Source organism: Lindgomyces ingoldianus, assembly GCF_010093535.1.
Source record: "Lindgomyces ingoldianus strain ATCC 200398 unplaced genomic scaffold BDR25scaffold_34, whole genome shotgun sequence".
In the NCBI taxonomy this organism is placed as follows: domain Eukaryota; kingdom Fungi; phylum Ascomycota; class Dothideomycetes; order Pleosporales; family Lindgomycetaceae; genus Lindgomyces; species Lindgomyces ingoldianus.
The window spans coordinates 416,594-430,793 of NW_022985195.1; the positions used below are offsets into that span (position 1 = coordinate 416,594).

The 14,200-nt window shown below is 49.9% G+C and overlaps 5 protein-coding genes and 1 pseudogene across 6 annotated transcripts; 3 read left to right on the top strand and 3 right to left on the bottom strand.

Moving 5' to 3' along the window:
* Positions 1 to 2: 2 nt before the first annotated feature.
* Positions 3 to 1,947, top strand: BDR25DRAFT_306158 (Carbohydrate/purine kinase). Its single transcript, XM_033690568.1, has 5 exons — positions 3 to 371; positions 452 to 605; positions 686 to 1,365; positions 1,449 to 1,562; positions 1,643 to 1,947. The coding sequence occupies exons 1-5, from the start codon at positions 301 to 303 to the stop codon at positions 1,677 to 1,679; spliced, it is 1,056 nt and encodes a 351-aa protein (XP_033543179.1). The 5' UTR covers positions 3 to 300; the 3' UTR covers positions 1,680 to 1,947.
* Positions 1,948 to 3,065: 1,118 nt separating this feature from the next.
* BDR25DRAFT_152776 (uncharacterized protein) lies at positions 3,066 to 3,688 on the bottom strand (the record flags this gene model as incomplete). The annotated part of the gene is made up of 2 exons (XM_033683924.1): positions 3,066 to 3,281; positions 3,365 to 3,688. Coding segments are annotated over 2 exons (540 nt in total), but the record flags the coding sequence as incomplete, so codon positions are not given.
* A 734-nt stretch (positions 3,689 to 4,422) lies between these two features.
* Positions 4,423 to 7,180, top strand: BDR25DRAFT_328068 (uncharacterized protein; the record flags this gene model as incomplete). Its single annotated transcript, XM_033692367.1, has 6 exons — positions 4,423 to 4,451; positions 4,500 to 4,583; positions 4,630 to 4,756; positions 4,816 to 4,987; positions 5,036 to 5,635; positions 5,688 to 7,180. 6 exons carry the CDS (start codon positions 4,423 to 4,425, stop codon positions 7,178 to 7,180), a joined length of 2,505 nt encoding a protein of 834 aa, XP_033543181.1.
* A 945-nt stretch (positions 7,181 to 8,125) lies between these two features.
* On the bottom strand, positions 8,126 to 10,096 carry BDR25DRAFT_268797 (UBX domain-containing protein). The gene is made up of 2 exons (XM_033687132.1): positions 9,827 to 10,096; positions 8,126 to 9,773 (listed from the first exon to the last, which is right to left on the bottom strand). The coding sequence occupies exons 1-2, from the start codon at positions 9,962 to 9,964 to the stop codon at positions 8,340 to 8,342; spliced, it is 1,572 nt and encodes a 523-aa protein (XP_033543182.1). The 5' UTR covers positions 9,965 to 10,096; the 3' UTR covers positions 8,126 to 8,339.
* A 1,295-nt stretch (positions 10,097 to 11,391) lies between these two features.
* Positions 11,392 to 11,525, bottom strand: BDR25DRAFT_t42 (annotated as a pseudogene). Its single transcript has one exon. The product of its transcript is annotated as a tRNA-OTHER (tRNA).
* Positions 11,526 to 11,995: 470 nt separating this feature from the next.
* BDR25DRAFT_317733 (uncharacterized protein) lies at positions 11,996 to 13,957 on the top strand (the record flags this gene model as incomplete). The annotated part of the gene is made up of 6 exons (XM_033691697.1): positions 11,996 to 12,351; positions 12,746 to 13,017; positions 13,080 to 13,720; positions 13,769 to 13,775; positions 13,817 to 13,861; positions 13,944 to 13,957. The coding sequence occupies 6 exons, from the start codon at positions 11,996 to 11,998 to the stop codon at positions 13,955 to 13,957; spliced, it is 1,335 nt and encodes a 444-aa protein (XP_033543183.1).
* Between the last annotated feature and the right edge of the window lie 243 nt (positions 13,958 to 14,200).

A 14,200-nucleotide genomic window follows, 5' to 3' on the forward strand; every position in this document is an offset into this window, starting at 1 on the left:
CTCAAACATCCAACGTCATTAACCAAACACTTTCCGAGCCCTCAGCTTCAGCCATTTATCTCAGATTACTACCCATTCAACATGGACAGCTTCCGCCCTCTAACCTCCCATCTTGTACGGACATTTTCGCGGTCGTCAGTGCGTCGGAGTCCGGTGTGCCCTGCAGGTCCGAGAGCGGCACTCCCAGTTGTTGCCCCTCGTGCTTCTCGACCACTTTTCTCACCCTGTTACCCCACACTAACGAGAGCTTTCCAATTCCAACAACAACAACAACAATCTCACCAACGAAAAAGGTTCATAATGGCAGCAAGCAAAGGCAGTTTTGAACTTTTGTGCTTAGAGAATCCGCTGTTAGACATCCAGGGTGTAGCGTAAGGAAAACCTCTCTCACAATGCTAGTTCTGAGCCGAGTTTTGGCGGCGAGATTGCTGACGACGATGGACGGATGTAGGGATGCGAAACTGCTGGAAAAGTATGGGCTGAAGGATAACGATGCGATTCTAGCGGAGCCAAAACATATGGGGTTGTATGAGGATCTGATTCAGAATCATGATGCGAAGTTGATCGCCGGGGGTGCGGCGCAGAATACTGCAAGGGGAGCGCAGGTGAGATGAGCCTCGCCACCCTTTCCTCGCCTTTGTTCGCCTCTCGTCTTGTGTTCAGATTTGTTGATTGGTGGTGGTAGTATGTCCTCCCCCCAGACTCAGTCGTCTACATTGGTTGCATCGGCAAAGACAAGTACGGCGAAACGCTCAAGGAGATCTGCGCAAAGGCTGGTGTCCGCGTGGAATACCGCTATGATGACGAACAACCTACCGGGCGTTGTGGTGTCGTTATTACGGGGCATAATCGCTCGCTGTGCACTGATCTCGCAGCGGCGAATTGCTACAAGCTTGAGCATTTGAAGAGCCCGGAGATCTGGCAGCTCGTGGAACACGCTAAGGTTTATTATGTTGGCGGGTTCCACTTGACGGTTTGTGTGCCGGCAATTTTGGCACTGGCAGAGGAGGCTGCGGAGAAGGATAAGGTCTTCATAATGAACCTCTCCGCACCCTTCATCCCGCAATTCTTCAAGGACGCTCTCGACTCCACAGCTCCCTACTGGGACATCCTGATCGGCAACGAAACTGAAGCCGCAGCCTACGCCGAATCCCACAACCTTGGCACGACAGACGTTAAGGCGATTGCAACAGCCATTGCCAAACTACCCAAGAAGAACAGCAAGCGCCCACGCACTGTGATTATCACCCAAGGTCTGGACCCTACGATTGCGGCGGTGGCAAAGGAGGGCGGGGATGTCGAGGTTAAGGAGTTTCCTGTTCATGCGATTCAGAAGGAGAGGATTAACGACACGAATGGGGCTGGGTATGTATTTTGCCCCCTTTACACCATCTATAGCTAGAGAGATAGGGACAGTTGTTGACTGGATTGGACTGATGCGATTATAGTGATGCATTCGCCGGTGGTTTTGTTGCTGGCATTGTCCAAGGTAAACCGCTGGATACGGCTATAGACATGGGGCAGTGGCTGGCAAGACTGAGTATCCAGGAGCTTGGTCCTTCGTACGTTTTTCTTCCTCCCATCCTTCCTCCCATCCTTTCCTCCTAGTTTTAAAGTGGATTATGAATTGACCAATCAACAGCTACCCCTCCCCAACCCAAACCTACACTCACTCATAGCCAGCTGCATAACAGCAGGACACGCGGTCTGAGCTGAGCGCAAGTAGCTCGTGTATTTCAACAATCACATGCATTTGTCGGTGTTCAGGCGTGCGAAAAAAAATCGGAGGTATGAAAAGGTGGCCGGCCGTTCAACAGCTCATGAGGTCACTCTGTTTGTGTTTGTTATTACCGTAGCAATTTCCATGTAGGTTTGTTTATGCTGCGGTATGTAGAGTAGCGCTGAAGCGGGACAAGTCCTGGAAACTAGCATACTTGACCTGCCTGATGTTGTCGCCTTCTTTGAAATGGCCTGAGTGAACAGTGCAATGTAGTGACATTTGGAGCGTGCGTGATTTGATATGGAGGGAGTCGCTCTTTCCTGAAAGGATTCCAGTCTCCCTACGAGCTACCGAGGTCGTTAGGCTATTTGCCGTAGGATGTAGGCTGGAAGGGAGGTTATAAAATTCGACTTAGGCCTCTTGCTAAGATTTCAGGAGTAGGGTAACTGGATGCAGATTGGCATCTTATATCCTTGTTGTGCTTTGTTGCAAGTGTGAACATGTTCAAGGACAACAATGGTGGTCGGACAGATGAGTAACCCAATGAATGGGATGTTGATGATCATAAATTTCTTCTAGTAGAGGAGGAGAGTTTGTAGACTCGTCCCCTTAATTGAGATATCCTAAAACACTCCGCGACAGAATCGGCCACCTTCTCTGAGAAGCAAAGGCCAGGATGACGATCGTGTGACCCTACCCTGAAGTACTTCATGCTTTAAAGTGAAAATAGCTAACAGCTAAACAATGGATTTAATATACACTTTCTCTCTATCTGCAATCGATGATGAGTCCTCGGTGCCCCTATACCTGCACACACTGCTCATAAGCTACCTTACTTACCCTTGAGCACGGCGCGGTAGTGGTGAGAGCGAGCATACTTCACATCAAGTCATGAAAGATGGCGGGAACCATGGCCAGGGAAGCGGATGCAGTGCAATGGACCCCATCACTCTGACTCTAGCGCGGCCTTGGTTCCGGCTGCCTTGGTTCCGGCTACCTTGGCCTGAGCTTTCTTGAGCATAACACTGTGGGGAATAAATTGTAGGGCTGACATGCTGGACATGATGTCAGAGACGGAATCCCGGCCTGAGCTGTTGAAGCGCGCGCCTCTACCGCTTCGGCTATACCGACCGCGGTTGTCTCCTCGGTCCCATCCGCGAAGCTGGCGTGGTGGGAAGGGCAGGAAGCCTGTGAAGGGTCGCGTCGGTTTGGGGCGGGGTGTCAGGTGAGTCGATTTCTTGTGTTCTTCATCTTCACCATTGTTTTCTTCGACTTCGGCTTCATGCCCTTCCTCGTCAAGCACGTCTCCCTGGTCCTCATCTTCGCCGCCGTCCTCATAGTGCTCACTCCTCGCGTCACTCTCGGCCATGGAAGTAGATGTTGTCGTCGAGTTGCATCGGGCTGGATGTCGGACCAGCATGCTCATGCTAAACTTGGTAATGCCACGGTCTACGACGAGGAAATTATAATTCCTGTGGAACATGTGTTTGTCAATGCAGTGCAAACGACGCTTTTCGGCAGTGCTGCAGACCCTATCGCAGGTAGAGAGGATACAGCGGAACTGTTTCACAAGTTAGTGAAGGGAGGGCGAGAGATTTGGTGTTTGCACTTAGCTGGTGAATGAGAGACTCCGGACGAACCCACCGTTTTCTCACCACGTTCCATCCTCAATCGCTGGATTGGATCGTGATTCTCCGCAATGTGGAGATCTAGGAAGTGCTCGTCGGGAAAATTCTTGTCGCACTCCAAGCAGCGGTTCAAATGGGCCTTCCTGTAGTGGTTCTCAAAGTGTTCATAGGACGTAAATCTTGCAGGGAAGTGGCCTGGAAGGGTGCACCGCGCGACAGTCGGGCTCGATGCGGGTCTCACGGATTTCATGGCTTTAGTGCCTGTGGAGTCGGTGGTGGGGTTGGGTCCTGGGTCGGCCTGGACGATGCGGATTTGGGGGGGGGACTCGGTGGTGAGAAGCGTGTCGCTGCCTACGCTGTCCTCAGAATCAGACGAGACGAGCGAGCGCGAGCGTTTGCGCACCGTGTCCATGGTCGTCCACTGTTTGGTAGTGAGGTGGATGAAAGAGGAGTTGGCTTTGGCTAGCTGGGCAGGTCCAACGAAGACTTGGACTCAAAACCACACCTGCACGACCTAGTAAGGGGTGAATGCTTCGGGTCACGGCTGCTGTGTGGGAGGCAGATCACAGAAAGCGCGCCAGATCGGAGTCGTGAGAGGGCCTCAGACGGCTTTGAATGGATGATGTCGTGGGTCTGGCCAAGCTTTCCAATGGTGATTCACTCCCGGCCTGGCTCGTTCGCTCGTTCGCTGGTTCGCACGGCCTGCCCCGACCGCCAGCCAAAGACAGGCACTCCCGAACACCTCATCAGACCCGTCAGACCCATCAGACCCTCACCACCTGGGCCCCCTCCCCCCTTCTCTCCCCCACCGCGTCCACACGCCTACACGCCCACACGCCGCGCGCCCTCCCTCGCTCTGCCTCTCGCCGTGTGAGACAGCATCTCGCGTGCTGTTTGCTCACCCTGAGACCAGCCTCCCCGCCTCGCTCGCTGCTTGTCCGCTTCCCAGGGCACAAAACCTCCTCCATGGAGAGCACCAGCCACTGCAACCGCCCATTGCTCCGTGCCTACGTCTGACCGCCCGGCTGACCGTGGGGTCGCCCATGAACTTCGCCGCTCCGACCGCTGCTCGCCATGGCCACCAACACTGAACAGCTTGCCAGGTACGCTCTGCCGTGCGCGGCTTGACATGCTGCTAATTGTCCCCGCAGGCGGGCGCAGTCGATGGAGAGGGACCTCTCCAGGCTCGCGGACAGCGGCGTCTCTGCCGTGGATCTCGCTGCTCCTCTCCAGGAGTAAGACTCGCTGCGTGCGCGTGGTGCCCCTGCTAACCCGTCGCAGGTATCGCCTCGCTTGCGAGAACGTCATCTTTGCCGACTTCGAAGGCGCCTCTGCCAGAGGCATTGAGAAGCAGCTATGGAACGTCCACCTGAAGGTCAATGGTGCTTTCAGGAAGGAGCTGAAGCTTGTAAATCACGCCTCCAGCAAGCGCACACGCACAGCACACTGATGTCTCTTTTTGCTTAGGTAAAGAGGAATAACAGGGACCATGTCGTCGAGTACCGGAAACTCGCCAAGCACTACTTGCAATTCATCAAGGCCAGCCAGCGATTCTACCGACAGTACATCTTGAATTTGGATGCGCAGTTTGACCGGCTTCCTGAGTTGCGGAAAATCGCGCAGAAATGGAAGGATGATGGTATGGCTGACAACCACCCGCAGCTCACCTCCGCTCACTCCTTCCTAGTCTCCAAAACAGCTCTTCGAGCGCGCATCCCCGCCTCGTCAAAACCCCAGGTCCTGTTGTCTTGCCACCAGACCCTTATCCAGCTTGGCGACCTCTCCCGATACCGCGAAACCGAACTCGTTGAAAAGGAGCGCAATTGGGGGCCAGCGACAGGATACTATGGGCTGGCCTGGGAGATCAATCCCGACTCGGGCCAATCTCACAACCAGTTGGCCGTTATTGCGCGTGAAGACGGAAACCACTTTCGTTCGACCTATCATCTCTATCGATCTCTCGCCAGCAAAGAGCCGCACCCGCTCGCCAGGCAGAATCTTGAGCTCGGGTTCAAGAAGATTGTGACTGCTTGGTCTAGGGGCGAATTGATCAGCAACCGCACGTCTCCGGATGGAAATACTGCGGGACGGGCTCTTGTCGCTTGGTTTATTAGGCTGCACAGCAAGTGCTACAGCGGTAAAGAATTTGCCCAGCACGACGAATTGGAAAATGAGGTCCTGTCTCAGTTGACCATTGAGCTCAAGGAGCGTTCATTGGATTCGATACTATCCAAGATTATTCTCATAAATCTGGCTGCTGAATATTACGCAACTGTCCAAATGGCTGGTATGTCATCCAACCCCTCCTCCCACCCTCTACCCTATGCTGATTGCGCCAGAATCCCCCCCGCCAGAAAACATTATGCAAACATATTTCTACTACCTTCGGTTGAACGTGAAGACATTCTTCACTCTTCTTCAAATCCTGCAGTCCGAACTGGAACGTCTTTCCGAGGGCGACGATGTCAAGGATCAGAATGGCACGCGCGCATCACATCTGTCCGATAAGATAACGGCCGTTGCCAGGCGCATACTTCCGGGGCTCCGACTCTACAGCACCTGGTTTACCCGGTATCACCACATCCTATCTGCGAATGTCGCTGACACTTTGACGACGGTTGAGGTTCAAGAGCTTTGGAAAGCGTATGCTGCAACGTTGACCCTCCTTGCCTCAAGTTTTCCTCCAGAACAGCTCCCAAACCAGGATTACATGCTCGAAGAGGATACCGATACCATTGGTTTCCAACCTCTGATATCCGAAGAAACCATTAAGCGCTGGTACAATGGCAACATCCTGAAGCAGAAGTGGACCGATTTGGAGCGAAACCATCCCAACGTTGAGATGCTTATGCGAGTCCGGGATTTGATGGTAGATGGCCTACTTTTAATCAAAAATCACCCCGAGGCTCCTTTGGAGATTGACAACATGCGATTCATCTATCGAGAGGCTGGACTTCCATCTGAACTGCTCGCAAGTCCAAATAACCGCCTTGATGGTTCTCCAGCGATACCTGCAGCTGAACCCGTCGACTTTCCGTTGTTCCCACAGGAAGAGTTGATTGCTGATGATCAGAAATCGTATAGCGTTGCTGCAGCTTCCGAATCCGCTTCTACTACACTAGCAAAAGATCCGGCTATGAATCGAATGGTGGATGACTTGGTTGGTCCTGATGATGGTTTGGATCCTCTTCCCGAAGAGGACGAGAACATCCCCCCAACTCCACCAGAGCAGACATTCGAGGATACGACGATGGTTACGGATACCTCGTATGGAATTGGTCCGCTGACGGTTAGCGACTTCGTTAATGCTGTTCAAAACTACAGCAAGCCCTTAGGATCTCCTGCAACTCCAATATTTGCCACGCCTATGGGTAGGGCTCCCTCGTCCTCGTCCATTCGTCAGCCCGCGAATTTACCTTCTCTCCCAGATGGTCAGTCAAATGGGAATTCGATTTGGAACCGCAACTACAATGGCACACCAGGCCCCAGCTCTCCTCTGATTGGTGGCGGGAGTGGGGTTCGGGGCTCGCCTTTGAGCGGAATGCATGCATCTGTGGCCTCTGGGCATGTTCGCGGAGATTCGTCCAACTCCCTTCGAAGTTCCGATTGGACCTCGACGCCTGTCCAGCGACCAGTCTCTGGCGGCTTGGGCAGTGGTGCTGCTTGGGGAAGCTCAAGTGCATCTGTTTACAATTCCATCTATGGAAACAGCTGGAACCGTGCCGTGAACTCCACGGACTTGAACATTTTGAGTCCGTTCCTGTTCGAAAAGGACAGCGCGTGGAACCCCGACATTGACGGTCGCACACCACCGCCTGGTCAAGGTGGTTGATTCGATATGCTCTGGCCTCCATATGTAAGGCTGGACGCAATCTGCCATGCCATTTTCGAATGCCCGTCCTCATCGTCGACCTCGGCCGTATCAGTAACTGGCTGCCACACACACACCATTCTCAGATGCTCCAGGACAGCTATGAGAGCGTGCCTCTGTCTCTGTCAGTCTCAGTTTTCTCATCTCAGGTGTCGATAGATGTCGAAAGACTCAGTTGTTGGTTAGCGTGCGTTTCGTTACTGTCCTCGTATCAGTCAGTCCTAGTCATACCCTCCTACTTAGTAGAGGTGACTAGCTTCTGGAGGCAGTGGACGGCGTACAGTGGGGTGCCGTTTCCTCATGCATCTTCACCTTCGTGAGAGATGAGGGGGGAGGATATCACTGGTTACAGTCAATCAATTTGCAAGAAGCTCCTTTTTCCGTGTTTTATGTATGTAGTTGTGTCTTTTTTCCGAACACGTCCACAGCGGACGTATGTGGGTAATGGATGATGTATGATGGAATGGGAAGCAGAGCTCGGGAGGCTATGTGTGTGCATGCACGGTTCACGATTACTTGCTTGTTTGGTTTGTCTTGTTAGGCAGCCGAAGTCGGTCATTGAGTGAGTGGTTTGTAGGATGCAGTAGATCGGGGATGGAATTACTTTCTTTCCACATGGCTTGGCCTAGTCATTGAGAGTTTCTGTAACTATCGATTACATCATTTAGCCTCTTAGCTTCAGACATACGTTCTTTCTGAAAAGCTTGCACGACCGCTATGTGGCTCTCGATCTAGTTGACAAGGGAAGACAGTGAGAGCGCAGAGCAAGTCTGCTTCTTCGTATCAATTGTGTGAGCTGAGTGATAACTCAACAGACAGGTGTTTGTTCTAAGGACAAGGGGTTGTAAAATCAGGTAAGGCAAGCTTAAGAGTAATTGAAACCATTTAAAATAACTAAAAAAGCCTGCAAAGGTCTCACTAAATGACCGGCGATCGATCAAGTCCGACAAAAATCGTTCCGTTGTTTTCACTAACCTGATATGCATACATGCATACATGCATACACATGAAAACCTTAATCCAGGGTTGCAAAGGAAAACCCAAACCCCAAGCCAATGCCCCACCAGCCGAAAACGCCGCCGAATGCTGCAAGCGTACAGTACACAAGTCATATCATGAATTACTCGTCATCGTCAGACTCACCGTCTTCCTCTAAGTCCGTCCGCTCCACGATGAGATTCCCACTCCTGCCTATCCGCTCCTTGATCGAGCCTCCGGCTTTGAGTTCGTATGCCTCTCGTGGCATGGGCGAGACAAGTTGGAACTTGTACTCGTGCTGGAATCCTTTCGGTTCATCAACTTTCTCAGTCTCCACCCTTCGTATGCCAGATTCAGACTGAAGGATATCGTAGCACTCGACAAAGGCATACAATTCTTCGATATCTGCATCAGCGCGAAACTTCCTGACCACTCTTTCTCCATCTGGCAGTCTTAGACTGATCCGCACCACATCCTTAACGTCATTGCCAGGCTCCACTGGAATGGAACTTGCGCGCCATCGGCGCCACTGCTCTTGATTCCGCGCTTGAAGCTCTTGGGCAAGCGAGCGTGCAAGGGCTTCTTTTTCTTCTCGTGCTTGTCGTTCTGCTTCTTCTCGCTTCTTGCGAGCGCGTTCTCGGTCTTGAGCGAGCGAACGCTCGTACGCCGAGTCTTGGGCTTGCCGGATGTTGCGCGAGGCTTGTTGCTCAGCGCGTTGGGCGCGAACGCGGGAGAGAGGTTCGGCATGTGACTGCATTGCTTGGCGGAGTTTAGAAACGAATTGGTCCGGGGGCATGAGACCGGTGATGCGTGTTGCAACACCCATTGCGGAGGACGACACTTGCGGCGTGTAGACGATGAGGCCAGCGAAAGGGAACTTGGTGCAGTTCAGTGCAGCCGAGACTTGGTATGCTTCCGAATCTTGAACGTTGCCGGCCCAGAGAATGACATTGTTTTCAGGACTGCGGATGAAGTCAATGACTTCTCGGGAGAGAAGAGTTTCGCGGATGAAAGAGGAGGTTTCGTCGTGTTCGGGGGAGACTAGGATGACGAGGAGGAACTTTAGGTCCTTCTTGGCAAGATCAAAAGCTTGGGCGTATCCGTTCTCGAAGAAGGGCAAATTGTTGGTTCCATACGCTTCCTCGAGCTCCCGTATGAAGCGAGCCGCAGTGTCTCTCGGATTCAGAGGCCTTCGTCCACCAGTTGTTCTCCGCGATGCGGGAGTATTAATATTGCTCGCGGTTAAGCGTCCCCAGAACCGTGGCACGAAGGGAAACAGATATCCAACGAAGCGGAAATATCTTGAGAGGAGCGAGTATAATAGGTTGAATGGCGTGAACAATATAGTGAGAAGCAGGGGGGCCTGTGTCGTAACTTGGGATTCCAATTGTGGAACGATTCGTGGCGCCGGGTCTATCCGCCGTCGACTTGAGGTGGAGGAGCGGGGAGAATTCGTGAAACCATTTTGGAGAGTCTCCTGGTGTCGCGAGTCTTGTGGAGGGGGGGTATTCGAGCTTGGGGCCGCAGCTACGGGGTCTTCGGCAGGTTCACCGTCGAAGAATCGAGCTATTGCTATCTTCAGACTGTTTAGCTGAGAGAGATTACGACGGATATAAGATAGATTCTTACATGTACATTCCACTGACACCGCCGTAATAACGGTATCGCATCCTTCACATCCTGATCTGTGACGGCTGTGAATTGTTGAAGGGCTAGCTGCTGATCTTCGGTGAGTTGTCCGATGTCCACTCTCGCGTCATCGGCCATGGTTGTCGAGGTTGAGAGAAGCTGCAGTTATATTTCGAGTTGAAAGTAGAACGTAGTTTGTGTGTATTAAAGAAAGAAACGTGGCGGAGGAGATTATATTGAGATTGTGGGCTGCCTAGAAGTGAAGTCAGAAAGTCCGAACCACTAATCTGTCCGCCACGGCGTGAAAGCGCAGGTTAAATCTCGGCTGCGCCACTTCCCACTAGGCTAGATTAATATTAGACCAATTCACTCCCTCTCGGAAAGCAATCGTGTCAAGTCATCCTTTTCCTCGCTTGAATCTAGAAACAATCTAGTAGTTGCTGCCTTGTCTTTATATGTTACCTCCTTTCTTATCTCAGGCTGTCTGTCCTGTTCGCATACCTCAAGAATATTTGCAAACTTGTGTACTTAGAGTTTTTCTTCTGTGCCTTTTGCGCAAACTACACTGCCAAGCCCTCCCGTTATATAGAATGAAATAAGCTATCCGAGACCACTTAATCTGGAACTGGAGTTTGAATTCATTAGAATACCAGCCTTTTCTATTCACTGAAGCTTTGCTAGCAGACTCGGTGAATTCCTCTCTGGCGAATGACGTACATTCCCTTTCTCGGGGCTCTTTCATTCTTTCTAACCAGTCACTAATCTAAACCAAATCTTATCCATTGTTGTAGTAGTAGCATTCTACCCCAGCGTTAGGCTTGCCACTCCACGGTTTCCTCGGCTTCGGCAGCCAAGAGGATCTCCACTAGCATCGAGATACTTTGTTCGTCGGGTATATCCTCTAGCTCCTTCTCCTTCCTCGTGAAGATACCTCTCGATGGTAGAGACTCAACTCTTCGATTGTAGGTTTCTGCTTCTTTGTTAAGAATGCAGGAGGTTCTGCGGGTGTTCCCTTTGTAGGGCCTTTTTCGGCAGGGAACTTGGAGCTGTTAGGGTTTCGATAGGTTGCCATCGTCCTTCCGTATTTCTACCACTTGTTTTACCCTTTCTTTACTACTGTGGGAGTTCTTCGTATACAAAATCTAATCCGCCGTTGACCTTATCCCTTATTTCCGAGCCTTCAAAAGGATCGAAGAGAGCCAAATCCCGTCTCGTTGAGTTTCACCACGCATAATCCTAAGTAGCAATATACAAGTCGCATAGTTTAGAAGAATAACTCAACTCTAATGGTTATGCTAGTTCTTGTGATAAGGGGTCACCCAGCTTTACTAGTCGCAAGAGGACTCTTTTGAGTTTTTTGTAATGAAAATTATGGGGCGGCGGATCTCTCCGTAAAAGTATATCTCAGTTTACTATCACAGTGTGTTAAAAAAATTATAGAAATAAAGAAATCTAGTAATGGCGTACATTTTACAATACTGAAGTACGGTAGCCTCTAATTAAGATTCGCTTCTGCCACACCTGACCGTTCCCTTAAAAAAAAAGCCTAAAAAAAGTAGTATAAGTGCCGACAACAGGAATTGAACTCAAAGGAAGTTAGTCGCTGAGATAACACCTTTATTTTCTCTACTTACCCTGTGATCTTCGCATTAACCTGGAGTGATACAAGTGCGACGCGTTACCACTGCGCCATGCCGGCATATTTCATATCAGTTTCTGATATTTTAGATGATTTTCAAAATTTTTAAGTATATATCAAAAAGTGTGCGCGCACAAAAGCCTTTCCATTCGAGGATAGTGTGGAGATAGAACAAGATAGAACAAAGATCTTGGCATCTCCGAGCCCCTCATCATACTTATGTAGCACTCTCTTAGTAGCTACCTAGACTGGCTTCAACAACCACATTAGCATAGAAAGAGCCATCACTTAAGCATCCACCATTTGCATCTTTCGCGATTTCTCGGCTTTGCAAAAGACGTCTCATTTCCCTACGTCTCTGGCCCTCTCCTCCATTCCGCTAACAGGAGGATCCTTGTTTGGAGGATGTGGCTTGTAGCTGCACCTTGCGAAATCGCGCAGCTGCGCGTTCTGCGCCTTGTCCACTACCATCAAAAACCTTACACTTTTCTTTACCCGTCTCCTGAGGCCCTCCTCGCTCAATCATCAAAATGCCACCCCTCGCTGCTGTGAATAACGAACCACGGTCGATTTTAGCTCCGAAACGGCGTAAAAGAGCCCTTCAACCACAAGCACCCAGCCGGATTCGGTATACGGAGAATCTTTCTCACAACACCGCATATGAGAGGCCTTGTGGATATGACGGGACACACCCATGTACCACTGCGGGATTGTCAGACTCTTCCACGGCAGTAGAGTCGGCGGAAGACGCCAACGAGGAATCCGGCTTGTTCGGCGCCTCCAGCCGCAAGCGACTGGCGTGTCCATACTACAAACATGACATTGACAAATATAGACACATCCCTACATGCCTTGGCCCTGGCTGGGCATCGGTCCATCGCTTGAAGTGAGTGTTAGACGTCTTCATTCATAATGTTCTTCTCCACCCATTCCTTGGATCGCTCTCCCATGGGAGAGGGTCCTAACCCTCCGCTTCATTTCAATTTTATGACATTCCCATGGAAACTGCGTCAGGCACCGATTGCTACATCTTGCACTTCCTAGCAAATTATGTTGTACCCGCCTGTAACGAGACCTGTAAAGCCCAATGAAGGTGATTCAATAAGAAACAACTCGGATTCTTCAGTAGGATGATATTTCATCGCCCTTATATCGCTTTCCAGCGACGAGAAATAAGACAAAGGAAAGGATATTCCGCGTTCTGCTTAATTCCATACTAGGCTGGCCTTCCTATAGTTATTCCTGTACATTATAAACATCAGTAGCTAAGAGTCCTGCAGAGAGCATATCTATCGGCGCCATGCCATGCCAATACACTGCCCCCGCTGCTATTGCACCTTCAAAACTGAGTCCGACTTGAGGGGACATCAAAGAGCTCTCGAGGGTTGCACAGTGCAAGAAGCAAAAGGTTATGATGGGTATGACAAAGAACAAGAGAAGAAGCTCAAGAGCAAGAAGCGATGCATCTCTGGGAAGACAGAAGAAGACAAATGGAATGACATCTACATGATTCTTTTCCCTGAGGCCCATCCATCTGCAATACCCTCACCATGTAAGTCAACCTCGGTATTTATTATCGTCCGTATTGTACCACTTTCCTTACTAAACCTCCAGATTATGAACATAATATTGCAGTGCAAGGGAAGGCGGGCACAATAGAGGCTTCTGTGGATATTACTCAATTCAAAGAACACCTACGCGATGACATACCCTCAAGGGCCATGCGAAGCCTACAACACCTATGCCACGAGAATGGGACGGAGCTCCATTCATTACAAATAGAAAGCCTGGGTGATATAGTTCGATTTGCAGTAGAGGATGCCATTGCTTCGTTTCATATGGCTCTCGCTCCAGCAACTAAGGCAGTTGCAAGATATCAGACTGCGGGGCAGGATGCCGCTGTGAACCCGGCCAAAAATTTCAATACGAACCCCAATGTTACAGACCTGAACCCTCCTAGAACATCCCTAGACCTAAATGCTGAAGGTCGCATGGATTGGCTGGAAACAGATATCTATTTCATCCCCGGCCCTGAGGATGATCCCTTCCAGACAGATAAACCCTTCAATCTTCAGCCCGTAGTACCGCCTAATATTGGAGAAGAGATTATGAATCACCAACAACCGTTTCCTGCCACCATAGCGGATTTATCAGATTACCCAATCGTTCTATGCGATCATTTTAACGCAGGAATGAGTGGCCTGGGTCTGCCTCTCCAGCAGCCTGATTCTTCGGCCCAAGCAGCGTTCCCAACCGTACGTAATACGTTTTAACTCGCCGTTTTTTAGGCTGTAACTTCTTAGTTTGTTAGTACGTTTTAATGTAAAGGGAGAATTTAAATCTACTTATAGGGCGTAACTGTTACAGCTTACAATCCTCCTACGTTTTAACAGCTTGTAAGACGTTACAGCGTATACAGTCTACTAAGTCCCCTATTTTACTGTAAATATAACCCTGCTAGAGCTAGTTTTTTTGTAGTTAAAAAGCCTTAATTATTAAACTAAAAAGCTTATTTCTGTTATAAGTAATAGTTCTTTTACCTTTAAAAAAAAACCTCTTATAATTACAGCTTATAGAAAGGATAGATAAAAAGTTAAGAGTAATTTTATATAGTGTAAAGTAAAAGAGTTGTCTAACTTATTTTTACTAAGTAAAAAAGTTAGTAAATAAAAGGCTATTATTATTAGCTATAGTAACATCTTTATAGTAGCTGTTATAGTACTGCTGTAACTCTG